At 39.3% G+C, this 27,810-nt stretch overlaps 4 protein-coding genes across 4 annotated transcripts; all 4 read right to left on the bottom strand.

The window, feature by feature from the left end:
- Positions 1-217: 217 nt before the first annotated feature.
- On the bottom strand, positions 218-5,957 carry LOC135344668 (uncharacterized). Its single transcript, XM_064541918.1, has 3 exons — positions 5,752-5,957; positions 2,295-5,257; positions 218-1,408 (listed from the first exon to the last, which is right to left on the bottom strand). Exons 1-2 carry the CDS (start codon positions 5,813-5,815, stop codon positions 4,110-4,112), a joined length of 1,212 nt encoding a protein of 403 aa, XP_064397988.1. The 5' UTR covers positions 5,816-5,957; the 3' UTR covers positions 218-1,408; positions 2,295-4,109.
- LOC135344318 (uncharacterized) lies at positions 339-1,403 on the bottom strand. The gene has a single exon (XM_064541485.1). The coding sequence runs from the start codon at positions 1,401-1,403 to the stop codon at positions 339-341; it is 1,065 nt and encodes a 354-aa protein (XP_064397555.1).
- A 559-nt stretch (positions 5,958-6,516) lies between the features above and the next one.
- LOC135344658 (uncharacterized) lies at positions 6,517-13,287 on the bottom strand. Its single transcript, XM_064541904.1, has 21 exons — positions 12,642-13,287; positions 11,936-12,543; positions 11,731-11,884; positions 11,553-11,661; positions 11,355-11,500; positions 11,173-11,296; positions 10,964-11,106; positions 10,815-10,905; positions 10,646-10,756; positions 10,371-10,535; positions 9,891-10,061; positions 9,522-9,690; positions 9,360-9,461; positions 8,170-8,258; positions 8,051-8,107; positions 7,851-7,996; positions 7,657-7,795; positions 7,450-7,575; positions 7,134-7,268; positions 6,781-7,058; positions 6,517-6,731 (listed from the first exon to the last, which is right to left on the bottom strand). Exons 1-21 carry the CDS (start codon positions 13,145-13,147, stop codon positions 6,560-6,562), a joined length of 3,741 nt encoding a protein of 1,246 aa, XP_064397974.1. The 5' UTR covers positions 13,148-13,287; the 3' UTR covers positions 6,517-6,559.
- A 1,126-nt stretch (positions 13,288-14,413) lies between these two features.
- Positions 14,414-27,785, bottom strand: LOC135344659 (protein kinase C-binding protein NELL2a-like). Its single transcript, XM_064541905.1, has 19 exons — positions 27,570-27,785; positions 22,296-22,674; positions 21,776-22,010; positions 21,410-21,482; positions 20,975-21,195; positions 20,502-20,646; positions 20,220-20,320; positions 19,834-19,954; positions 19,589-19,708; positions 19,275-19,412; positions 18,907-19,020; positions 18,489-18,566; positions 18,267-18,410; positions 17,878-18,077; positions 17,148-17,232; positions 16,980-17,068; positions 16,786-16,897; positions 16,235-16,308; positions 14,414-14,907 (listed from the first exon to the last, which is right to left on the bottom strand). The coding sequence occupies exons 1-19, from the start codon at positions 27,637-27,639 to the stop codon at positions 14,764-14,766; spliced, it is 2,643 nt and encodes an 880-aa protein (XP_064397975.1). The 5' UTR covers positions 27,640-27,785; the 3' UTR covers positions 14,414-14,763.
- Positions 27,786-27,810: the final 25 nt, after the last annotated feature.

Here is a 27,810-nt window from a genome sequence, read left to right as displayed (position 1 = left end):
TATAACCACAGTACCCTAGTTTGCATGCATGTGGAATGGAAGTTGCTGACTTGAGCGAAAGGTCTAGACTAGTGATCAACTATAACACACATGAGTGCTATAACCACAGTACCCTAGTTTTGCAATGCAGCAAGCAATTAAAGGAGCCATTCAGATTGGATGGCTGTTTCACTGTGAAACAAGATGTAATCATTGCTTCGAAACAAGCTGGCAATAGTAGAGATCAAGGATTAATAAGTTGTTGAGACATTAATAGTGGAGCCTTAGAATAGCTAAAAAAAATTATGTTGTAGATGTCTATACATAATTATTACAAGAACGCAGACTCTGACTCACAGTTACAAATAGAAAAGAAAACCAAACACTAAACAGATAATGCTCATCAATCCAAACGATAATATGTTGAAAGCAGCAGAGGAAGTCATTGTTTCTAAAGAAGTTGTAGCAGTTACTGGTGAGGATCCGTACATATCAATGTTGTTTTGGTTCAGCAAAGCCACAACATCAAAAACAGTTGAAGTGCCTAGTTCAGGAAAGTCAACTGCGACAACATTAACTGTTTTCCCAATTCGTCGGTTGTAGCATTTCAATGTGGCATTTGGAAGAATAACATTACAGTTATCCTGACCTGTGAAAATGCAAATACCAAGAGTAACTCCAGCTTCTATCAAAATATCTTCAGTTGCATTGCAACGATCAGCCAAGTCGAGAAGACGATCTTTACATTCATTATTATCTTGATTAGGTTTCATGTAAGTTGAGAAAATGGAGGGATGATTCCAGAGCATGCCTGATGTATGTTCACCACTCGTCAAGTTGGAATCTATAAAAACAAAAATTCGTTCATTTGACGATATTGCTTGAGAAAGGGTTGGCCACTCTCCTTGAGTGTTATAGTGTGTACTCATGTACACCGACGAGTCACCAGACGTGTTTTTGTTACTATGAAACCACATTCTTTCAAGAATAATTTTTAGCTCCGAGATAATCTCTGTTTTTTGTCCATCAGGAGCTTCATTTGGAAAGTAAAGTCCAATTACTTCTTGTGGGTTGCAAATCATCCAGTCGTTTACTTGCTGGAAAAGTCTTACAACAGGACCGGCATATGAAAAGACATTGTGCCTTGCATAGCATGTGAATAGAGACGAGTTTCCTGTATCACCGTATACAGTAGAATTACAGTCTTCTTGTAACAGACATAAATCAATTTCAAGGAATCGAACTCCCAAGTTCAATTGTGCAGTAATGTTCAGGTCTTGGTTCCGCCATATGCAACTACCTACCATTTCACCGTCACATCTTCGTAGACGACCATCAAAGCCAGACCCAGAATTATGAGTACCAACAAAGCTGACTTGGTTGAATCTCAGCTCACAAAGCTCGGAAAGGTTGTTGCACGCCATTGTTCCTATATAGGTATCAAAAATTCTGTAGTATAAGACAATGCACAGGCATACAGGCTATGCATGGCATTGTAGTTTATATTATTAGTTCTAGCTACACAGTGATTTGTAAACACTGGAACACAAACAACAATAGGGTGATTACAATTCATGATGCATCGGATAATCTACAGCGAAAAGTTTCCACGTGCATATGCTTGCCGTGTATCAGTATTAAGTATCGACATGGGACCTATGTAATCCAATTATAGACTCATTATCCCTATATACCGTATGGCGGGTTATTTTCGTATGGGGGAAATTTCGTATTTTTTTTAGTACATGTAATAATCTAAAAATTATTTTTGCGCAATAGAATCTACGTCACTACTGTCTATTCTTGAGCTGCACAAACATTTAGAATCCTAAATTGGGTAGTTCATACGAAAATTTACACCAACGAAATTACCCGCTGCTAATGTGAGGTTGAACTGCCAAACAGGTGTTTAATCTCCTATATATAAAAGGGCCTGCCTGAATGACTTGTATGCCAAACAATTCTTGTTCCAATTACAGTGTTTATTTTTGTCTCAAGCATAGCTGCATAAATACATTTACACTACCTGAATATTATTGTGAAACTCATGCATGCCTGCAGTTTCGTTTAATGACTGTCATGCATACAGATCTACTATAAAGCATGATGAGTGATAAGTACGATTAATTCACTGCAGGATAGCACTATACAGCAGCAATCTAGTTTAGCTAGATCTATGTATAGACAGTAACAATTGTGGGAATCAATATAATTATTTTTATCTGGCTTCGACATGCATCATTTGCTCAGGCTGAGCTGTGTGTGTGGCCCTGTTGGTGCTACCTATTTATAGTGCTATCTAAGCCCGCACTTACCTGAACCATGCTCAGAGCACAACAGTAGAATAATAAGAGCAACACTTGTTGAAAACATACTGCTTTAGGGATGATCTCAAAGTCTCAGCAACTATAGCTAGCTAGATGCACAAACTAGATATCATATTACATTTGTATGGTGTCACATGCAATGCTATGAATAACAATCAGAGTAAACAAGCGGGAATACCCACACTGAATTACAATATTCATTGATTCTAGAATCTGCGGGTCTGCCAGACTTCACAGAGTCTCACATCTATATATGCAAATGAATTCCCTTATGCATTACTCTAATTCCCAGATGTACATGTTACCTACACATCCCTCATTGATGACCATAAACACCTTAGGCAACAGACCAACTTTCAGTGAATTGGACTTTGAGAAACTAACCCCCCCCCCCCCGTTTTGCGTAAGACTCTGGTTTTGAAGTAAGAAGGGGGGGACTAACTGTTTTGAAACCATTCATGGTTCAATACACACATGTATAGTACAATTTACATTTGCAAAAAAGTGTGAAATAATCGACAATGATTGTTGCTAAAAGGATTCGAAGTCCATAATTAATGGCTGCCACATTCTCATGAAACAGTGCAGCTTACGCTCTTCCTTCACTTTTGCAGCTATACCAATAGTTAGCGTTATAGTGCAGAGCTAACTACTAAGTAGAGTATCATGGTATACTAATTTTGCTATGCATGCACTGTCACAATGTCAAGGACATTCATTGTTGCTAACATGTTTCAGATGATATTAATGCAAGCTGGACTCTAATGGGGGAGGGAGGCCTTCATTATTCCTGATGTCTGATGTCATTTACCACAGGTATATGCACTGTAATTGATGTAATTACAGCGGCAGAAAAACAATTTATTTTGTGATACTATACGTACATAAAACAAATGAATTTATAGGGTGCTATATATGGTCGAAAATTTCGAATTTTGTATAATTAGAGTGGTGCTGTAATTACATCAATTACGGTACTCCTCTGATTGTCTCGGGCCCTAAGTGTATCAATTGAAGCACATAGAATATCTGTATTATTCAGCAAAAAAACACAACTTTGACCTCAAATAATGGCTGACATCAGCAATATATAAATATAATGACTAAATTTAGGGGCAAGTAAAAGTAGGAGGGAGGTTGATTTGAAACATGTATGATTTGAAACATGTATGGCAACTAAAAGTGGCCTATAACAAAGCATTATTTTGCATCCACAATTTGCGATCCTGACTAGAAGTCTATAGAATTCTTACTTGCACTTCATCGATCGATCCTTGAGCAGTTGTAACACTCTACCCACACACACACAGAGCGTAATTTTGTAGAATGGGGGGAAAAAAGAATAATTTATCAGGGCCTATTGGCCTATTGATCAGCAACATAAAACTGCATATAGATCTCTAGCATGTCTAGCTACTGAGACGTCCAGCAAATTTTTTGCTCGTTCAGCTATCTTCAGCAGATCTAATTTAAGCTAACGATTTGAACCTCCACAAATATGGGTAGGAGGCATAGTATAGATAGAAAATACCTCTGCAATACTTTTCGCTTTTACTCGCAATTCCGACACAAGCTGATTCACGATCTAATTTTGCTTCAAAACAAGCTGGTATTTCGATGACTCATCCAGCTGTAACGTGGCACTCCAAACTGACTCACTCACTTAGAGCTATAGATAATAGTATCTGAGATATGAGTCTGACATTAGTATAGAACGAGATCAAGAATTAAAGTAGTGGACACAGCTAAATAAAATTAATATCTACATGTATACATAATTATTACAAGAACGCAGACTCACAGTTACGAATAGGAAAGGAAAAACACTAAACAGACAATGCTCATCAATTTGAAAGATAATATGTTGAAAGCAGCGGAGGAAGCCAATGTTGACGTTGATTCTAAAGTTGTAGCAGTTACTGGTGAGGATCTGTACGTAATGTTGAAAGAAGCCAATGTTGATAATGTTTCTAAAGAAGTTGTAGCAGTTACTACTGGTGAGGGTCTGTACATATCAATGTTGTTTCGGTTCAGTAGAGCCACAATATCAAAAACAGTTGAAGTGCCTAGTTCAGGAAAGTCAACTGCGACAACATTAACTGTTTTCCCAATTCGTCGGTTGTAGCATTTCAATGTGGCATTTGGAAGAATAACGTTACAGTTATCCTGACCTGTGAAAATGCAAATACCAAGAGTAACTCCAGCTTCTATCAAAATATCTTCAGTTGTATTGCAACGATCAGCCAAGTCGAGAAGACGATCATTACATTCATTATTATCTTGATTAGGCTTAATGTAAGTTGAGAAAATGGAGGGATGATTCCAGAGCATGCCTGATGTATGTTCACCACTCGTCAAGTTGGAATCTATAAAAACAAAAATTCGTTCATTTGACAATATTGCTTGAGAAAGGGTTGGCCACTCTCCTTGAGTGTTATAGTGTGTACTCATGTACACCGACGAGTCACCAGACGTGTTTTTGTTACTATGAAACCACATTCTTTCAAGAATAATTTTTAGCTCCGAGATAATCTCTGTTTTTTGTCCATCAGGAACTTCATTAGGAAAGTAAAGTCCAATCACTTCTTGTGGGTTGCAAATCATCCAGTCGTTTACTTGCTGGAAAAGTCTTGCAACAGGACCGGCATATGAAAAGACATTGTGCCTTGCATAGCATGTGAATAGAGACGAGTTTCCTGTATCACCGTATACAGTAGAATTACAGTCTTCTTGTAACAGACATAAATCAATTTCAAGGAATCGAACTCCCAAGTTCAATTGTGCAGTAATGTTCAGGTCTTGGTTCCGCCATATGCAACTATCTACCATTTCACCGTCACATCTTCGTAGACGACCATCAAAGCCAGACCCAGAATTATGAGTACCAACAAAGCTGACTTGGTTGAATCTCAGCTCACAAAGCTCTGAAAGGTTATTGCACGCTGTTGTTCCTATTATCATAAAATTACAGTTATTATATCTCTGTTTATTCAACATGAATAACTCCGCAGTACACAATGCATATACATGCAGGCTACGGCATGTTATAATTATGGATGCAGTTCTAATAATTATGGATGCAGTTCTATATGTACGTATACATGCACACATGCAGTTGAAGTAAACACAGGCAGTACCAACAACATATATAGGGAGTTAACCCCGACCGGCCAGCCGGGCCCTATAATTATATAATGTGAAACTTAATTGTGATCCATCACTTTCGTTTTAGTTAAACTAGATCTATAAGGCTACGCTTCATATTGCCAGATTTACTACAGCATACAACCCAACCACTGTATGTACTATAATTATGTATATCCAGCAGCAATGGTAGCTACCTACATGTATCTATTAATTAAACAGTAAAACAAATTTGAAGCAATAAGTTATTATATTCAACATAAACTGCTCTGGTCAAGCTGTGTACAATAATAGCACTTACCTGAACCATGAGACTCAGAGCACAACAGTAGAATAAGTATAAGAGCAACACTTGTTGATAACATACTGCTGCTTCAGATCAAGATAATATTGAAAGACTCAGCAACTTACTATATAGATGTCTAGCTAGCTGTTGATGTAAGTGGGTAGATATCATTTTACATTTGTATCCTTATTGTGTCACATGCAATGCTATTAAATAACAGCCAGAGTGCTAGTGGAATACCCATACCAAAATTATACCATACAATATTCATTGATTCTATGTGTACATTAGATATAAATTATGTACTTAAAGCACAACTGTTACTAGCCTCGTTCCCAGGCCGAGTTATTTGGTCACCAACTTAGACTACTATAGCCATTGGAATTCAGCGAATACTAATTATAATCACGCCCAGATCCAATCTTCCCTGGGCCTAGTGGCAACCTAAGCATTATTTTGGAGACAACTCGACCTGGGAACGAGGCTAAACTGTTACCTACACATGCTCTCAGTCACCAACATCAGAACATCTCGTAATGATAAGCACCATTAGCAACAGACACAATTTTCAGTGAATAAGGTATATTTTGAGACGTTTACTCTAAACCATTGTTGAATCTGATTGATGAATAAATCAGTCGTTAATTATGTCTAGGGCATGCACACATAATTATAGTATATAGAAGCCTGCATAATTATGCTTACTATTATTTAGAGCTTAGAAGGGCCGATTTAAGTTCAATATAATTATTATACTTATATATAGGTACGTGCCCACAATGAAAAATGTGAAAAAACATATCATTTAACTGCACGCTAAAAATCATAATACTACATTTATAGAACTTTCCAACACAGTTCCTTCACCTTCATCTTGATTATCAGAATCAGTTATAACTACCACTAATGTGGTAGCCGGAGGTTGGACTACTTGACGTTTTGAAGGTATCGATTCTTTATCTTTATCTCTACTGTCAGCAGCAGAATTTAATTTCCTACAGAAATAATTTCAGTGAGCAAGAGATTGGCTACTTATAAACTTACCTAGCAATTCTGTGTGCAATGTCCCCAACTAGAATAGCGATAAAGAGTAAGATGGGAAGATAGTAAACAGAAAACAGTAGCCAACTGATAGGGCTCACATCACTTTTTTCAGAAAATGTAAACAACGCCTCTCTAATTGATGGAGTTGCATCCAAAAGCATTAACACAGTCACATTTATGAGCAGAATTATTTCCACTGAATTAGACAGGAACGATTTGTAAGGTAAAAAGAACGAGGTTGTTGAGAGAACAGTAATGAGGAGGAGAACCACGTACACCTGATAAAATAAAGTAACAAATCGTTAATACTAACCATGCACCCGAAACACACATTGAATTGTGAATTCACTTACTGTATTCAGAGGGAAAACAACTACTAGCAGTGGCAACAACAATCTTCGCCCAAGCTCAATTGCGGCCCACCATTGAGTGCTCTCATTCAATGGTTTAACCATGGAAGCAATAATGTCTTCTGAAAACTTTGGTTTCTGAGTGTGCAAATTGCTCAGAATCAAATTATATGTTTAGCAGATTTAACGACTGGTTTACACTGAGTTATAGATCTATGTTAATATCTAGAATAAAAGTGGCCTGGATTCACAGTACTTACTACAGTGTTTGAACCTAGATACGATTTACGTATACTACACGAACCTTGGAGGAACCTACCTTGTAGATAAATATAAGAAGAACAACAACACTAATACAGCAGAGTGATAATATGAAGATTGCGAAGAGAAAGAGAGGAATGTGCCATCCAACAAAACACTGCACACTTGGATCTATGAACCATCTCTGAGAATAAAGCACACATGCAATAATTATATAACATAACATAATAATCATTGTCAAAACGGTCAAGGAAGCTAAGCTTACTGTTTTTATAGAGCCACTTGAGTTTATCAGCTCCGGACAGTTAAGGAGAGTTAGGGACGTGTTGACCAGCTGGGGATACAGTAGAAGAAGGATCAACCAGAATCCATGATACTTAAGCGATTTAATCCGAAGAAGTTTTCTGTGATAAATAATCTTGCAAACAGTCACCACATAATTATATAGTTACGCTCTACCTTATAATTATTACTGAAGATATAGCTACGAGTGCCGTGAAGAAAGGAAGATAGCGGAGTGCATAAGACGCCAATGGGGGTAGATTTTCCAGAAGGCAAAAGTCGTACACAAAATAAAATCCAACAGCACTTTGAACGTACGTCAGCTGTGAAAACACAAATGTAAACTGTTACATCCTCGATCACACACTAGCACTCACGTAAACACCAAGTGTTTCAAAACTCTCAGGAAAGTAGCGTGATACAAAAGGAATAACCTGAGCAATGAAGGTAAACATTCATTACTATGTTGTGTTACTTGCACTAATCAAGCAAATACCTGTACATAAAAGATGAAAGGATACAGCCACTCCGTGATTGGCCAATCCACCAGTGTGATGAAAACAAATACTGCCATATCCAACACAACTGCAGAATACGAAAACTGGTTTGTAACTTATCTGGGTCTCAGTAGAGATGGCAGGGTTGATACATATAGTTGGTTTACTGTGCGCACTCGAAAATATACCTCTCTGTTTTGCGTAAAATGCTAGCCTAAAAATAATGGGGGGGGGGCTTAAATTTGTTTGGAAAATACGCCCCCCTGACTGCTAATTAATGTACTTTACTTACTGGATAAGTGTCTTCCGCAAAATAAAAATGCATGCTAGTACCATCGATTTCTAGCTATAATTATTGTTAGTATACTAGCAGGAGTACATTAAGAGGAGTATCCAACTGTGGCAGTTGTAGTGTAAACCACCTTACGATACAAGTATGTCATATCACGTCACTTTCAGGCCTTAAAAGTGGGTGCGTAGGTGTAGCGGTTAATTAGTTAAAATGATATTAGACAAGTGTGGTTTGTGCCTCCAGCCCACATTTAATTTTATTCATGGCTAACGTACAGTTTACACAACTACAAGTGTTAGTGACCTACCGTATAGCAGGTAATTTTCGTAAGGCAAAATATTCGTGGTTTTCGTGGTTTAACACTGGACCACGGATATTTTACCCATGAATGAAGCGACCTTACCTACCTTTACCTGCAGTGCAAGCAGCAACCACGAAAATAAAAAACCACAAATGGCTAAATATTGCTGATCGAGCCACGAATATTTTGACCCCCGAAAATTACCTGCTATTACGGTATTCAGTCCTAGATGTAGAATGGAATGTGCTAGGAGTTGCATACTGATGTACTCCTGATATAGTTGGGCAGAGTCCAACCCTTTACCACGCAGTTGGTTGGACTCTGCCCAACTACCCCTGATACTAGCAAATTGTTTGCTGTTCCAGCTACTGACTCTAACTCGAGCCATGCAGTGACTATTAAACCTGCCATATGCATGGGGTTAGGAGGACATCTTATAGCTGCAACATTTCCTACTCTTGCTAGGGGGGGCTTAAACGAAAGAGTGTATTTTGATGGTAATGCCAATCCTTTGTTTGACGATAATACTGGACACACACCAACGTACAATACATAAATAAAATTCCTACTTACAGTAGATATAGTACATAACTCACCAAGCGCTACTATAAGGCAAATGAAGCCATTTGAGCAACTGACGCAGTTGTTTAGCAGTACGCTAACCCCAGTATTATTCCTGCATGAGCCACAGAGCAGGCCTGGAAACGAAAACATTGATTTATGTAGCTTACACATGTTCAACCATGGGATGGGTTTACCTTCTCTTTGTGAATTGCATTGCAGGTCTGGGACGCTTTGAGTATACCTGAACACACATCTATCTGGACCGACACTACTGTTGTGTGTACAACGGCAGTATTGAGGTGGACAGGGGTAGAAAAAAAGGTTGGGTGTTTGTGTTAGGACGTATCCTACCCAGTAGCCATCCTGTATAGAAATTGGATAAAAGTTTTTACTATTAACATTTGCGAATCTGTGATAACCTTTGAAAAGGCAAGGCCCCACATAAATAATAGATATATTTTGAAGGTGAACTACTGACATATGTATAACAAACTTTACGGCACTCATGCGTGAGTTGGTCTTGGGTACTACCATACTTATAATTATGTTAATTTCCTGCTTACTTTCACGATGATGCTGTCTTGGTCTTCTTCACATGCAATAACCTCAGTCCTTTCAAGACATTCACAAGTCATATCAACTCCTTGACCACTGCCAGCGAACTCCCTCTGTTCAGTTAGATGGTACCCACCAGGGCATGTCTGAGGTATCACCGTGAAATTACCAGCAGAAATCTGAGAGAGAGTACACACTGATTAATCGATAATTATATGCAACATGGGATTGGATTATTACAACTTAGAGGTCACCAAAATAATACGGTCATTGTGTGGATCTAGCGTTTAACTGGAAAGTTTGGCGATTTGGCGAATTTTACAAAGATCGCCAAATTTAAACCACCAAATTACAAGTTTTCCGGTGGACACAACATCATTGCTGCAGTGCAGTAGCCACGCGCGCCTGAGACACCAAATCAAATGGCTCATTCGCCAAATATAATGCTCACTTACACAATGCACAATGATTATAATAACAAGACTCACAGGTGCTGTTTCGAAGGGCTCTTCTATTTCAACAGTAGTAGCTGGTTGAAGGAAATAGTTTTCATCAGAAACATAGTACTTCATTTTGAATTCATCCGTTAGAAGTCCAGTTCCAAAAGAACCGGCAATGACAGCAATCCCGGGAGCGATTGTCAGCAGGTCATTCTATAAATTATATTTATACATGCAAGACCCAACACAATGTTCAGCTTCATAAACCAGACAAACAGCTCACTTTTAGTGTTTTTCATGCCTATATCTCATTCAAGACTAACCTTACTGCTGTAATTTCCTTGAAGAAATTGAGCATTAGTGGAAGTGAAATGCTGAAATTCATCAACTCCTACGACTGACATTGGAAACTGCTTTCCAGGCCAAGCTTCCACCTACACAGTCGAGACAAGGTCACATCCGTCCATGGACAAAAGACAGACTTTGACTTACCAATGTGTTTCTGACTAAAATTTTTCTTGCGCTGGATCCAATGTAGTATTCAGGATTATTTGGATCAACATAGCCAGTGTTGATGTTATTCCTGCAGGTACATAGACACTATTACATAACAGCATGCATTGTTCACACAATAAGTATACCCAAAATTCCATGCAGGCCATTCTCGTATGGAGAAATCGTCAAAATAAGATGGCATGTTAGCAGTCCAAGAACAGGGTCCCAGCTGAGGAAGATAAAGGGCTGATCCAAGCAAGGCAGAATTTTGATCGACATTTATTCTGACCTGCAAATAATATTATTTCAGTATACCGGTAGTAGCCTGGGGCTATAATCATTGTACTTTACTCACATTGTCCCATTGAGATGGTACGATTGAACTGTTTTCATACAAGATGAAGCACTGAGGGTTCCCAATAAGCTTAGTGAAACCTAGCAGACTAGGAGGAGATGAGACCACTATACTGGATCCTACTCTGCGCATACAGGAAAAAACAAGTCACATGCACCCAGTATTAAGTTTTGATGACGTACCTCCCTTTGTTTCCAATAAAATTGAGAGACAGTCCACGATGAGCTCTTATTTGACCAAATGAAAGCAAGCTCAACGCACCTTCGTTAGGAGCAGTGTTGTTGATAAAGGTAAGTTCCCCATCAAAATCAACCAGACTTCCAATTATCTGAAAGAAAAACACTTAGGGGCACTATATCAAATACATTGAGGTGGTTTACCCGTAGTGCAGCTCCGTTGTTACCAATAAACACGTTTCTACCAGAAAATTTTATAGGAGCATAGCCAATACTGACTATACCGTTCCCACCAGAATTGAATGCAAACGTGCTACGGTGATCAATGTTTTGTTAACAATGTGCTTCCTTACATAGAGTTATTGTGGCAATTAACACTCACCAGTTTACAATGTCGTGTCGAACTGCTGACACCCTCTGTTCAAATATAGAAAACAGAACTACACTAATCGCAGCACCAATTTCGTCTGGAGAGCCTACACCCCTATTTCCAGAGAATGTACAGCCATCAAACCTGAAATAGTTACCTCTGCTACCTGAAACATATTATATATACGGTTAAAATTTTAATTGTGCACGAGGCTCACCTAGAAAGGATGTAACAATGTACACACCACCACCAGAAAAGCCAGTGTTATTGACAAAATTACACTGTTTGAATACCACTGAATGTGGTGTCAACACAGTATCAGTGGCAGATAGGTAGCCAAGAAACACACCTGAGCCAGCAACTAGTGCATTGCTCGAAGAAATGTTGGTCCTTATGAAGTTAACAATGTGTTGTGTTGGTAATCGGCCATTGATTATCATGAAAACTCCACCACCCAAAGACCTAGCATAGCTGTCAACAATAGCCGAGTCTTCAATGTGTACCGATACATCATTCCTGTGCTCGTTTATAAATATTCCTATACTGCCACCTCTACCTGTAAAAATGTTCCTCGATAGAGCTTCATTGGTGCTAAGAAGGTTTTCAGTAGCATCAGCACGATTATTAATAAACTGACAATTGCTGAGTTTTATGTTGGGTGGACGAAATGCTGTTGAATAATTTTGGTATGATAAGGATAGAGCTCCCGTGTTCCCTCTAAATGATTGCATAAAAGTACCAGTCCCGACATTATCTTGTAACAGAACACGGTTGAGAGTGACAGATTCACAATTCAAAATATCCAGCACAGCTTCAGAAAAATTTCTGCAAAATAATGAATCAAATGTGGACATGCAAGTGTGGTATATTAGTTACTCCTTCAATAGATCTCCTACAGTATCTACAGGAGTCTGTCTACTCACTTGAAACTTGAGTCCTGTATACGGACATTCTGCACCCCAGCAATCCTTATAGGGTACGGACAATTTCCGAAGTGAACATTTACTAACAACATCATGAAGGAATCATTGAAGTACCAAGTATAGTCGGTACCATTTGCAACATCTTCTACGAGATTGGAATCATAAACGCAATCCAACAGCACATATTCTTTTGAAACTACTCGGAGACTAACATTTTGGAAGAGTACTTTACTTGAAATGAGTTGTGTACTGGAATTTTGTATGCAGATAGTTAAATTTTCATAGCCCTTGTTTTCGCTTAAGAAAGTGATGGCAGCTTGTAAAGAAGTGCACGTAAGATTCTGAATGTGGCATTGACTGCTACTGACAGCTTGATCGGATATAACCTGTACTACAAACTCACTCTGTGAGCAATAACTGGTATAAAGATCTTCAGATGTGGCCCATACATTACACTCCAACAAACTGTACTGCAACAGTATAGCAAAAATCTTTAGCAAAATCATCTTTCACTTGATTGCACTGCAGCTAGGGCTGCCTGTCTAAAACATAGAAACTTTAGCCAGTCGCTTGTAGGGCCATAATTATAACTACAATGCAAACCTTATTTAGGACCACACACATGACAGGCTCACATGCACTTATGGAATAATGCATTGTCTTAGCATTTCTGCTTTTTGAGATTATAGGTTGTAGATCTAGATCATAATTGTTGGTTGACAATGCAAATCACCCGCTCCCGAGACCCGACCCACCGGCACCGTGGATTATGTTAGACTCGCTGGCCATGCAGTTCATGATCCCCAAGATGGACTGGCCAGTGATCAGTTGTATATCTAGCTAAAAACCAGCAGAGTTGGTTTTTTGATTCCTAATCATTTATAGGCTTGAAGGGAAGATAAAACGATAAAACTTGAAACTGCAAATAACCCACAAAATTAATGTGTTCTGTTGTGAGAAGGTCTGTTACTTAGGGCCGGTATGCCGAAGGCTGCATGAGCATGAGACTGAAACAAGCACTGCCATGAACTTAATTGATCAATCTGGATTGACATCACCACCCTTGAAAAAATGACCCGTGGAAAACCAGGCTACACATAGTTTGGAACACAAAAATTGCTAACGCGGGGAAATTTTTTTAGCAAACATGTTACACAAAAAGTTTGCTGTAGATACAATTCCTGGAAAACAGCACAAAATCCAGTTTTAGTGTTGAGTCTATATACATCATGCAAGTTCGTCTATGGCCAGCAAGCCCTATAGATTCCAATAACTTTTGAGCTTTAATCAAATCCCTTTCTAGAAAACAATCATGCATATAACGATATCTATTTTAATTGCCCATTAACAAGGTTTGATACTGTACATTAAACGGCTTAGACGCATTTGAAGAATTAATATTCTCGATAAGATGTATCAAAATGTAGTCACGCAGTCGCTACAGCTAATGAACGTTTTATGGCAAAACATTCATATATACTGTTGTAGTATGTGAAAATGGATTTCCAGCACAATAATATTATAAACTATGAGTTTCATCAGGAGATTTTACACTCCCGGTTCCTAACGCTTGACAGTGAAAAACTACACCTATTCAGCTTATCAGTACGTTACAATAAAAGTTCTTGGCAGTTGCATTTCTATTACATGTATGTCTGAGCTCCTAGAATGACAAAAGTGTTTTTCATTTCATGATCACATCAATGGATGCTTTGTTTAGTCGATCAAGAGACAAATACATGCAGGCCTCCGTAACTATTTTTCAGGTAGTGTCAATTAATTGTATCACGCACAAAACGATACACAAATAACATATCTTTCATTGTGATGGCAGTCACAACTAAAACTGTATGGATTGTGTACTAGATCTATACATCTAGAATGATACTAGTATACTGTTTAACTCTAGAAGCATACATAACAAACGTGTACAAAAGACATGATCTGGCTCCAAATTTAAGAGCAACAGACTATGTAAGTGAATATAGAAGCAGATTGCAAAATAAAATACGTGGAATACAAAACAATGCAGGCAGAAATAAATCGTATATGATGTAATAAATCAGTGACATTTAATGAGATGACTATTAATGTAAAGAGTTGCAAAAGTGATTATAACTACTTAAGGCAAGGTTTCACACATCTCATTACTCAGAGCCTGACGGGCACACACAGGACAACAGCCATCTTCAGAGAACAAGATGTGCTCTGGTTCACAATCAGTACTTGGACACTTCATTCTCTGCTTACAGGTCCACTGAGAATTCTGTGCAATAAGGACGACGTAAACTCTTGAAGATATGTTTACACTGTTCATATTTCATTTTAGTAGTAAGGAACAGTTAAAATGCTCATAACTTGGAGTACACGCTTCGTGATGACGTGTTCTTAGTGGTATAATATAGATTTCATCTAGACTCTTTATCCCACCCTTCTGGTGGCCCGTGAAGTGTCCTGGATGTTACAATAATTATTCTACCTGAATACTACACCCCCTTCTACTATATATGAACAAAGAACAAGATGGTGTGTGTGGAAGCCCTGAGGCATCATCTGTACCGCCATGCCCACCCCTAGTTAATTTCCCCATGCGTGATTGGTGAGTGTGTCAGGTCGTGAAAAGCTTTGCGTATTATAATCTGCTGTCAAAGACCCGAACAGTTCCACCAACGTTGTGGGTATCTGAATGTTTCTCATTACAAGAATATATTGTAGTCTACCTAAATCACTTCAGTGGAGGTAAGCCACAATAGGGTCACTTTTAATGAACAAATTAAACATACTTGTCCTGGGTTCTTGACATTTGCTGCATATAGCGGCTAGTGCTTCTGTTGTTTTTGATCATTTATTTTCTTGCTATACAACTAGTACATCATAACGTAGCCACAGAATATATTGTTTTCGAAGAATGCAACAAAGGTTGAAGGTTACAATTAAATCTTAGATCTCTGCTCTCAAGCAGGTTCGTTTGGGGCGTGATAGCTCAGCCAATTCTACAAAAGGGATCAAGCTAGTGGTGATGTATAAAGCCAGGCATGAGGGTTTTACATGTAAAACACAAGTCCATGTGATGTTTTAATGCTTTTGACATTGGCGTACGTCCTCTGAGTTCACTTAGTTCTAATCTTGTGATAAATGCTCATTTACACAATGGTGTGATTATATCAAATAGGGTTCATAACGTAAGACCCCGTCACAGTTATCTCAGTGGCTGACTCAGAAGAGATATGTTATATCCTTCTAAGTAGCCATAACTTGAGAATAAAGCATACTTTGCATATCCACAAATTGAAATCCATGACTAGAAGCTCTTACGTGCACTTCATTTATCCTTAAGCAGCTGTAGCAGTCTACACAACACACACACACACATACACACACACACAAACAGACACACACACAAACACACTACCTTGCTGCGTATTCGCACACAGAATAATCTACTGAAATCTTATATGACATACTAGAGAAGCGGAGCAGCAAGAGCAACTACATTGATACGTATACATCTGAAGTACTATGCAGACAGCTACAATGAATGTTGAATGGCTATAATGAATGTTGAATGGATAGGTTATTTCACATGCACTCACCTCACACACACAAGTTTCACAGCCATTTCTAAGGGTAACAGACTGCTTGTTGTTGTCCATATTACACGGTTGCACTGCGCAAAAAAAAACAAACCATATAAATAGTGGAATTGTATGTACACACAAAGAAACATCAAGTAACGAATCAAGCACTTGTTGCGCAAAATACCTCTGTGCAGGTAAATGTGTGTTGTCCCTCAAACAATCGTGAAGGTACATAATAAGCTCTAGAGTTATAACTAAGTACGCATCATAATGACAAAAAGGGGTGAACCTGAGGTCAAAGTTAAAATGGCGCTGTTTCTGGTAGTAAACTTTTTAAATGTTGCTATAATAAAGAAACTGCAACAACTTTTATTGTAAATAAAACTAGCCAAGCTATAGAACAAGCTTGAGCTTGCAAATCTAAGCTGTTATTGTAATGATAGCAGTTATAGCTGGAATACACACACATAATTATGATTATGCCTCTGCAGCTACGCCTTGAGGCATGTTTATATAAGCGCGAGTCAATGCTACGTGTACATGTACATGCAATATAATTATCTTACAGAGACAAGAGGGGCAGCATTTCCCCATTGGCTGTATGGTGAGATTGGCAGGACAGTCGAAATCAGGGCAGCTGTTTGAAATATCAGTGACAACAGGCACCAGCGTACCATTCTGTGAAGCGGCAAAAAGTCAACGAAATAGCACGAATAGTGATCACATCCATTAGCAACAAGATAAAAATTATCATACTCACTTGACGATCACAGAATGTTCTCTCACATCTGTTAGAAGGGTTTACCCAGGTCTGTCCTGGTCTTATCCTGACAGACCCTACCTCACAGTCTGCAAGGGTTCAGACAATATAATTATACAGTACTAGATTGGTTCCTGAAGTATTCTTTGTATCACATCAACTACTCACCTTCTCGATAGCATTGCGGACAGCAGTCTCTGGGAGGGTTGGCTGAGCAGGAACACTGTATCCTGACACATGACACACGACCATCCTACATAATTATATGACAGAAATAATATCACTACTACATGTATACTTGGCAAACTGTACATGTACAAGTGTTTGAGGAACGGCAATAGAATGATGACACTAACACGTCTAGGGGAATAGAGTGTTGTAAATCAGATATTAAACCTTGAGAACAGCATTGCTATGTACAAATCACAGCAGCTACCAGATTCACCAAGCCTACACAGAGTTCTTAATTATGATTTCTTATGTACATTAGTGCTAATATATAATGTACACTGTAGCTGGTTACATGTACAGCTATACCAACACTAACCTACCACCATGTGCAGTCTATTGTCTAGTTTAATGTGCAATTTCACTTATTATGCTGAGGATTTCTACGCTTTAAACAAAAGCGTTATAGCAACCAAGCAGGCAGAATAAAAATACCAGTACCACTAACACATTAATTGGCAGACTACTATCTCTCATGGCCGCCTATCTCTCATAGCCGCCTACTATATCTCATGGCTGCCTACTACATCTCATGGCAGACTACTATATCTCATGGCCGCCTATGCATCTCGGGATAAGAATACCATCACTGTACTCGATAGACGTGTATGAGCATGCAGGCACAAATTGAATAACTTGCAGCATACATGTACACACACGTGCTGCTCACCAAACAGGTGCAGTTCCTGCAATTAGACACAACAGTGGACTCTTTATTGTCAAGGAATATGGTTTGCTTCCTGTAGTTGTAGATGCATGAGCCAGTACAGAGCTGACCACGATCACACAAGCATTGGAATGAGCCTGGAATGTTTATACACTTGGCTCCATTCACACAGTAGTGAAAGTTGCTTGAGCACTCATCGATATCTGAATGTGAAGGTAAAGCAAACTGTATAATTTAACAATGTAAGTGTCTTGCAAAAAACAAACCACTAAAAACAGCAATGGTGGGGAACATACCGGGAGCAAATAAATCATTGACCATCATAAACACACATCATAAACACAACCCTGTTAAAATGTACCGTCTCACCACTAACGGTATTGATAACATACCTTCACATGTGGTGCCATCTCCGACATAGCCAGCCTCACAGCGACAGAAGAACCCGCCCATAGTATTAATGCATACAGAGCGTTCGTGCTGACAATTGTGGCTACCCACAGAACACTCATCAATGTCCGTCTCACAATTCGAACCTGAAGAAACACGTGCAACTTATTATTGAGAAGTGTTCATGTGTGTACAGATTTGTTGGATCATTTTTACCAACTAACCATTGTATCCACTGTGACAAAGGCATACGCCTCCATGACTGCAGGTTCCACCATTTTGACAAGGAGTAGTGCAAACAGCTGGACAAAGAATTATTGGCACTCAACAAAACGGAAATGTGAGAACTGTCTTAGTTAGTAGTATAACTAAATTGGTGACATCAGAGCATTATATGTACGTATACACCCATTACCACTGCGAACAACCACCAAGTGTCTTAGTAACCGATCATGTCTAGTTATCACCAATCAATGCCTCAGTCATCACCATAATTTATGATCACCGTCACATTCACCAATTACCACATCATTCATTTAAATAAGGTTGCCGCTGGTTCAGCAATTTAGCACTCCGCAACATTTAGCAGGGCATTTAGCGATGTACATGCGGACATGCATGCAGTAAGAGCATACCACTTACCGTCGCAACTCCCTGTGTCAGTGACAATGCCACCAGGACATACACACTGGTAGCTGCCGGGGGTGTTCTTACACATGGCAGAGCCACAGTCAGCAGTGTCACATTCATTATCATCTACAATGGATACAAAAATACACATAAAGTACGTATTTAACTGAAGGCGCCTAGGTGGCCGCTGGTCACAGTACATTGATACATGTAATTTCGTGCAATACACAGGCAGACAGATTAAAATTGTTCTTAGAGTGTATTGTTTGAGAATATTTATGGTAAGGGTCAGTGTTAGCCACACGAAACATTTCATTTTAGAGATTGTTCCACGAGAATTAGGTACCCCAAAAATTAAGCGCTATACAATACGTACGTACCTTCACAGGTCATTTTTCCAGAAGTTGCGATTACCATGTTGAAGCCTGCGTCGCAAGTGCACTGGAAACTGCCATTGTTGTTAGTACACACAGAGTTAGCAGGACACACACTAGGGTCGTCTGAACACTCGTCCACGTCTAAGTGATATTGTAAATCTTGGATGAAACATAATTATAAGCAGGTTGTGTAAGCATGACAACATGTACGTGTCATGTCGTCGAGTTCTGATGTCAGTATCTTATACCATGCATGCAATGTACGTTGCTATAGCATAAGTCAACATGTTTGCAATCCACACAAAATTCAGCCTCACCAACACATGCTTTTGATACTTTATCCTTTTTAAATCCGTCGATGCAGACACATACTGCTTGTCCAGACGAAGTACTAGTTGTACACTGAGAATTGATACCGCACGTCTTAAAGAAACATTCTACAGCAGCACAAGGGGCGGGGGGAATGTTATACAGTTGTACATACATGTACACGTACACATCCATCCAAAAGACAGAAATGCTATCATAAACACTTATTTACAGGTATCATGTACAATCTTACCGCTGCACCTGGAGCAACATGTAGCCACTTTTCGCTCAATCCCAGTGAAGTTACTGGAACATTCTGGGTATTCAGAACACTGATATACATCAAGCTTACGCTGGGGACCGATTGGTCCTAGCTGTAAAATACAACAAGACAGGTATTAACTGTGCACTCTTAACGAGGGGTTAAGTATACAAAACGTAAATATAAATCAGGCAGGATTTCTTTTAGTGCAGGTTGGCGGGTGATTTTTTGAGTAAATAAATTTCTGGCTTGCTCACCCCCTTAATACTTGAACCCAGTTAAATCTTCCCCCACTTGTGCAAAATCCTAAAGAACTGATATGCTGTATGAAATTCTATCCCAGTCGTAGAGTAACAACGTTTTAAGGGTATACTCACAGTGCAAGTGTAGACTGAGCATTCATCATCCTGGGAGTTTAAGTTGGTAAATATTTCTCCTAATCTCAAACCAGGGATGATAAGAGAAGAGGCACAAAGAACTGCAGTTGAAACAAACAGTATTGATTCACTATTGTAACAAAACTGTACAGCCCATTATGCACTGTGTGTTTACCACAAGCTTGAGCATACATAATTATTATGATCAAAACATATCCATTACAGCAAGACATACTACAAAAAAACTTTTGCATCGAAGCTATGTCCATGACAATGACATACTTGGCATAGTAGGTGGTTCAGTAGTTCGTGAGCCATCGTTTAAGGGGTCCGTTGAGGGGGTTGAAGTGGGTGGTGATGTGAGAGGCTCTACCACACTGCCATTGAGGCATAAATCAGAGGAGTTTGTACATTCCACACTACCATCCTATTAGATATGACGCCATACAGTTGTATGATGATACGTATGCTAACATTATTATATGCACAGTACTTGGTTCTTGGCAAATTAATCCACACACTTTGCAATGCTAGAGGCATGTTGCAGAACACTTGTAAAACTACACAGGTGTAGTTTGAAAGATTCGAACCACATCGAACACACGTGAAACACTCTACACGCATGTACACATAATTATGTCACACCTAGTACTGCCACAATCTATCCTAAAATGTTTGTACGCTCTCACAACTTATACTATTATTGCTGTGTTTATAATTATGCAAGGTGTACATGTTGCTACAATGCAACTCACAGAGCAGTAGCAAACTGTTTGATCAGGGAAACTCCTAAAGATGCCATTAGCAAAGACACTTGTTTGACCGTTGACAGTGTGGGAGCACTGTGCCCCTGTAGTGGAACAGACAATGTCCCTGTTCTCTAGTTCAGCCACTCTCTTCTTAAGCTGCTCCATTTCTTGATTCAGATGGTAGACCCTCTGTACCAACTTGAGAAACCTCCCACACGACGCACATGCTGAATGGGGGAGAAAGATAAATGCATGGCCAACATGGCTACTTAAAGTGCACGACTATAGTATGACGATGACTTCAATCTCTAGGCCAACACGCAATGAACACACGAGAAACATATTATAAAGAAAGGGCTAAAAGAGGGAAGACGCACAGTAGACATACAGTATATAGTAATTTCTGTGTAGGACAAGAAAAAATAAACATTGTACATGTACCTTCTGGGACATTTGGACACAGCTTCTGGATACCATTCTGACCAAAGTGGATGCCTACATTCTGCAGGAAGGCCTGCATTTTGTATGCATGAGAATGTTTGTGTGTCACACAGGAAACCTTTAGACCACAGCTACAAGTGAAGTGCTAATTGGCACATGTAAATTAATGAACTTAGGCTTACCAAAAACCTACGAAGGAAGTCTTCCAAGTCAGACAATTACAGGTATACACAAGTTGAAGAAGTACATGTACAGTACACACGAATGATGGGCATGCACTACATCCCATTCGGGACACAACCACAAGCATGTACATATAATTATGTTACTGATGTACATGCAGTACTCGTACAAAAGCACACTCACAAAGACACCAGTGCCTGGAAGTTGCTCGTTTTCCTTGATGGCAGAGTCAGCCACTGAGATGATCAGGCTGGAGTCATTGGCACAGTAGTCCGGTAAAGGGATTGCTCTCTGGTGAGTCAGCTGACAGTCATCGTACACAAGGGCCTGGTTCCCACTTAAGGTCACGCCGTACCTCCTCCACTTGCCACTGTGGAGCCGGGCCTTGAACACTTCAGTATGGAGATTGCCAAGATGTCTGCATTGACAACGTTACAATGAATATATAATAAGTGATGTAATAATGATAATCTTCAGTCGAGGGAAAATGTTGTGCACTATTGCTACGCAGACGAGGTCCGACATGAGTGCATTGGCCTGGATGTTATCGATGTTGTCACATGACCGCCAATGACATCCGTGCACCGAGCTTGTAATGATTCATGCACGCATGTTAGACCTTCTCTGGTTGCTATGTAACTATATAATTATTAGCGAAGGCCTCATTGACCTGTTATCTGTTTGTATATTTCATCCAACATACCTGTAAGCAACAATGATTTCATCAGCGAGGGCATCCATGCGCAGAGAGAACACAGGCAAACTTGGTCCAAAACTGTTTGCATATGAGAGCTCTATCAGAGGACCAGCAGAGTTCCCGTCCTTGAAAAACACAGATCCAAACATTGTGATCTCATTCGTCATGCAGGAGTGAACTCTTATTGTGTCCGAGAGGAATCGGTCAGTGAGATGAACTCCTGCACCCCTGAATTCATAAGCTGGTGCCATGGGGTCCATGTTGCCCACAAGAGGGGCTGTCTGAAGCTGCTTTGCTTGGTCAGTGTGGTTCGATAATAGTTCAGTAAATATATCTATGTGTAATTCCTCTGAGATGGTTGTTCGAGGGCATGTTGTCTCTGTACCTGTGAGCGAATGTGTGTGCGTGTGTGCGTGTGCGTATGCGTGTGTGTGTGTGTGTGTGCGTGAAATCTCAGCTTCTTATTGCACAATTTGAACCATCTAAAGATATGAGGATAAATCATTAGGGAAAATCCTCTACTGACTTTCATGGGAGGATACATACAGCGTAGGTAAAATACCATGGCCAACGCCCTTGGCCAAAATAACGTGTAGAAGATACAACAATTTCTGAAATACTATCACAGCAAACTAACTCAATCTTGAATGGAATGCAACTTCAAAGAAGTTCTTTAGAAGGAGCCAAGATATGTGTTCCGAATCAACAGGTTTGATCATTTAACACCTTTTACAAACATAAAGGAACTCTCGAAGGTATTCGAAGAAATTTGATCACGCTCCTTTACTAGACAATCTAAAAATGAATGTTGCAAGCTGCGCTAATGCCTCTCGGTATGTTTGCTTCGCTCCAAAATTTTATAGAAGGCGTAATTTGTTTGCTTAATTTGTATGTGTTATGACTTGTTACGAACAAAATTAATGTTTGCATTAGCAATTGTTGACCATACGTATTTAGAGTGTTATAGAAGAGGAGCTCAAAAGTCTACATTTGATGGCTTGATGAATTTATCTTCACTTCTACTTTCCGAAATAATTTAAAAAAGGGTGGATCTACAAAATGGTCAGAGGTCATAATGGCTGCTGCTTCTGGTACACGTAGTACGTACAGCTTTGCAGCTCTTTTCTGACTCTTGTAGTAGCTAACAAACAGCTAGCGCTTCAGTGCCAAGGCTAACTCATCGTAAGTTTAATAAGACAGTTTGTGCGAACAGATGCTACGAAAGATTCTGAAGAGACTGCAACAGCCTTAAAAGTAGTCATAACTCGAGAACATGGATATAAGCCTATAAAAGGTGTTAGTTTTCGTTGTATTGCAAGTGTTGAGCAGTTATACAGACACACACAGTCAGCTTTACCGTATTCCTTGTGCGACTACGCCTCGAGGCATAATAATGAAGTTTGTGATAATACTAGTAGTTAAGAATGATATTATGCTCTAAGATGCCAGCACCCAGTCAAAATAAACACTTGGAGATTATGACTATACTGCATGAAAGAACAAGCTAAGTGTGACAAACAGACTAAACTAGCAGTCAGTACTGTAACAGTGAGTACTGTAACAGTGTACATATTTTTGATGGGAATAAAACATATCATCTGTGTTTCATATAATTATATCACTGTTTCATATATCACTGTGTACTGCATGCTGTGAGTGGAAATCAAGTAGACAGAGTGACAGTGGGTTAGGGGGGCATTGTACATACATTGTATCAGCTGCACAACCCCCATACATGAGAAACTGCGCCAATGTTGATGGATACAGAATTACCTGTAGTGGTTCTATTGTAGAAGAGACTCAAACTCACAAGATTCTGGATACACCAAACAACATGTGAGCGAGTGTAATGTTACATAGTTCTGGATGCTGTGGTTTACCTAGTCTCTACAACACTTTGTCAATGCAGCCGCTAACGTAATTATTACCATGACTTTTGGGTAGAAGGTGTGGATCAACAGTCATACCAAACACACATGTGTACGGTCTGCTTTCTCTCATTACATTTAACTTAGACACATGCTCAACCTTTGCACTAAGTGACAGCAAATAATTGGTGGTACCTAAAATATATTGACACATACATACACCAGCAGAATAAGTGTACGTACAGTAATGAATACATGTACAAACCTATGACAAAGCGATACAATTAATTGGAACAGGGAAGGACTTCCTAGAACCAATCAATGACATGTACACACTCTAGCCACAACAATTGCTGTTTAGAATGAATTGTACCTACATGTACATAATGCAATAAAATATCTTGCCAGGTTTTTCAAGGAGCGGTCAATATAATATTATTGTTTCCATTTTGTTTACGTAGTATGTGCACAGCACGCTGATACAATGCAAAACAAACGCTAGAAGTACGCTCACATATTTTACGTTGTGTGTATATTCACTATTCAATCGTTCTTAACTTACTCTGTCTGCACCCAGAGAAGGTCCGACAGGCGCGGTGCAGCTCAAGCAATTAGCCTCCGATTATTCTCAGCAAAAACATACGACGTGGGCGGATAATTATTGTTCAATCTAAGGCTAATTGCCTGAGCTGCACCGCTCCTGTCGTACCTCCTCTGGTCTACACCTATGCAGCTCTGCATGCAGCTAGCTATCGAACTTTCGCAGCTATGAAGAACCTAGCTACTATGTTGCTCAAGTTGACTAATAATTATTGCTTTGAGAACGCGTTTTAAATTTTAATGCTTTTTTAAGACGCTGTCAAAACGGAAACTCTTCAAACGTAAGATGGGGACTACGTAAACGGAATGGGAACTTTATATTGACCGCTACTGTACTTTTAATGAACCTGAGGCCAACAAACAGATATAGCACTGCTTGTAATGTGGTGGTGGGTGTCGGAATCAATTTACATACTAAAAGGAATGCTTAATTTAAAGTAGGATATGCTAATGTAGAGCTCAAATTTCCAACAACCAGACACTGGGATTAGGTGGGTGTAGAACTGGATTCTCACACACTAAAAAGAATTTCTATCCGTCTGCTATTGTCACACCCTAAGCACAGCCACTAGTGTGTCAGTAATGTAGATGACCCATCTATTTTTACAACCCCCAATTTTCACCTCACTTGACACACACAAAAGCAGAAAATATGATATTCGTGTAAGTTGATCACTAGTGGGCACGGTGGGACCATAGAATTCTATTTCAGCTATGTATATACTCAATCACTACTATTTTTACTGCTTGAGGTCAATTTCTCTAATTTCAAGTAGGTACCACTAAAACCCCGTTTGCAAAAGAGAATCCCAGAAGGGAGGGAAATCAATCTGCCTGAATGCTATCCAGACAAATGCCACCCACATAATCAAATCCAGGGTGTTCATAAGACACCTCCATACACCACATCCAAAGAGGTGGTAAGTTTCCCCACCACACACAAACCACATCACTAGTACTCTCTTCACCATCAATTACTTCAAGTGCTGCACAGCAACCTGGTCACGGAAACCTTTGCTAAACCCTGTGTGATGCATTAGCACCATCAATAGACACAAACACAATGTTTGTGTATTCTACATAATTATCTCTTATTTATCCTACACAGTGTCAAATTGTTGTGTACCTCATGTAGAGGTTATTCTTTGTACCAATTAAATCAAAAAAAGGCACTCAACCCATATACTAATTATTGCTTTTTAATGATGCATGGCAAAGGAAGTGCAGATGTATGCTGACCAGGTAGGACAATGATGTACACAGGATGATGATCTACCGTTTACTACGTGTGACCAGTAACAAGTGAGCGTGTATCAGGTTACTTCATGGTCTACAAACATGTTTACCGGCTCAAGCAAAAGGTGGGTTGACATTGGCAGACATACCAGTGGACAATTGCTTTCCAAACAGGGTGTTCACTACTCGACAGAAGAATGCTCTCGAACACACATGTCTTCACGGTGCTTCAACGATAAGTGTGACAAACAGGCAAATGCCATATCAACACTATCACAATAAGGTTTGTAGTCAACGAATGTGATAACCATATGCAGCTATACATGTACACAGTAATCGGAAACTATTGACAGAGCTAGCACAAACCATTGTTTGATGTTGTGAACATGCATGTACATTACAAAAACTACACAAATCTCAGTACAGGTGATGGGCATGTGATACTTCAACGGGAAAATTCATGCGAAGACGCTACAGCGCAATTGAAAACGAAGGGTTTTTAAAGCATTCAAACCAGGCCTTAATAATTATTGCTGTTGTGGAGAGAAACCTACTAAGAACTTCAACAAATTCAATTGATGAAAAGCAAGGGTAAACCCAGTGGGGGTGGTAAAATGATACTGTTGGATTATCAAAGACAGTATATAAATGCACACAGATATTCCTTCTCCAAATAGTAAGGCAACACTTAATTGAAAGGACTTTTATCTATCGGATGAACACCACGCGCCTAAGGTCAAAAGTAATGCCATAATTATAGTACACACAAAAAAGAACAAAGATGAATCACAACTGAGCATCAAGTGTACTCCAGTTACAGTAAAATACAAACACAAGGTGCATTATAGCAACTGGAACACAGCTGGATGCTAATGAACGGGACAGAGGGGCTTCTCGCATGCAGGTGCATGACTGCATCAGAAGCCTAACGGTGATGGGACGGAATCATTTCAATAGTTCAGTGACCTCACTAACATCTAAAAGATGTGCATGAGGAAGCATCCATGAGGAATTAGCATCCACTTCTATGATTACGAAAACATATCCTGACTTCATCATCATGCTATTGAAGGCAATGACAACCAGCAGCCGCAATGTTTTTTGAGAAACAACTCTACGTAGTAATCGGATATCATTAAAGTGCTAGCTGTTACTCAATGAATACCGTTAACACCTACTACGCCTAACAGGAGGTGTACATATGCTGCGACAAACTGGCCCTCCTACTGTCTAGTTGCAGTGATGAGAAGAGCCACACATACCGTGGTTTGTTTTACTACTCAAATATTGAACATTTTCCATATAAGGGAACGCACACCGCTGTTATTGATATGTTGCAAAGATTCTGCAAACTCCAGTAAGATAATTATCAGCAGGATTAAGTTTGTTATACAATGATACTAAAAATGAACTGTATACGACAACCTAGAGAGCAATGGCATTTAATTTGTAGTAGAAGTACTAACTAGTGTTTGTAACAATTAACACCACACAAACACACTCCCCCCACTGTTTCCAACAAACGAAGTTAGTCTACTTTAGGAGACGTTTGGAAACAAGAACCCATTCAACTTACCAGCTAAAGTTCCTTGTACGGCCAGTGCAACTGACAGTAGGAAAAGAACCACTTGACTATGGGAATCCATCTTGGTAGATAAGGTGTCGCGAGGCACACAACAAATCAGATCTAGCTCAGGTATCTACCGTAAAGGAATCTTTTCTTACTAGTTCAGGTGCTTCTCTGCATTTGATTGCAGCATTATCCATGTGGTGAAGTTCCTTTATAAGATTGGTAACAGGAAATGAATTAAGTGCAC

Source organism: Halichondria panicea, chromosome 11, assembly GCF_963675165.1.
Source record: "Halichondria panicea chromosome 11, odHalPani1.1, whole genome shotgun sequence".
Classification (NCBI taxonomy): Eukaryota; Metazoa; Porifera; class Demospongiae; order Suberitida; family Halichondriidae; genus Halichondria; species Halichondria panicea.
Note: the sequence above shows the minus strand (reverse complement) of the source record. Positions and strands in the feature narration are given on the sequence as shown.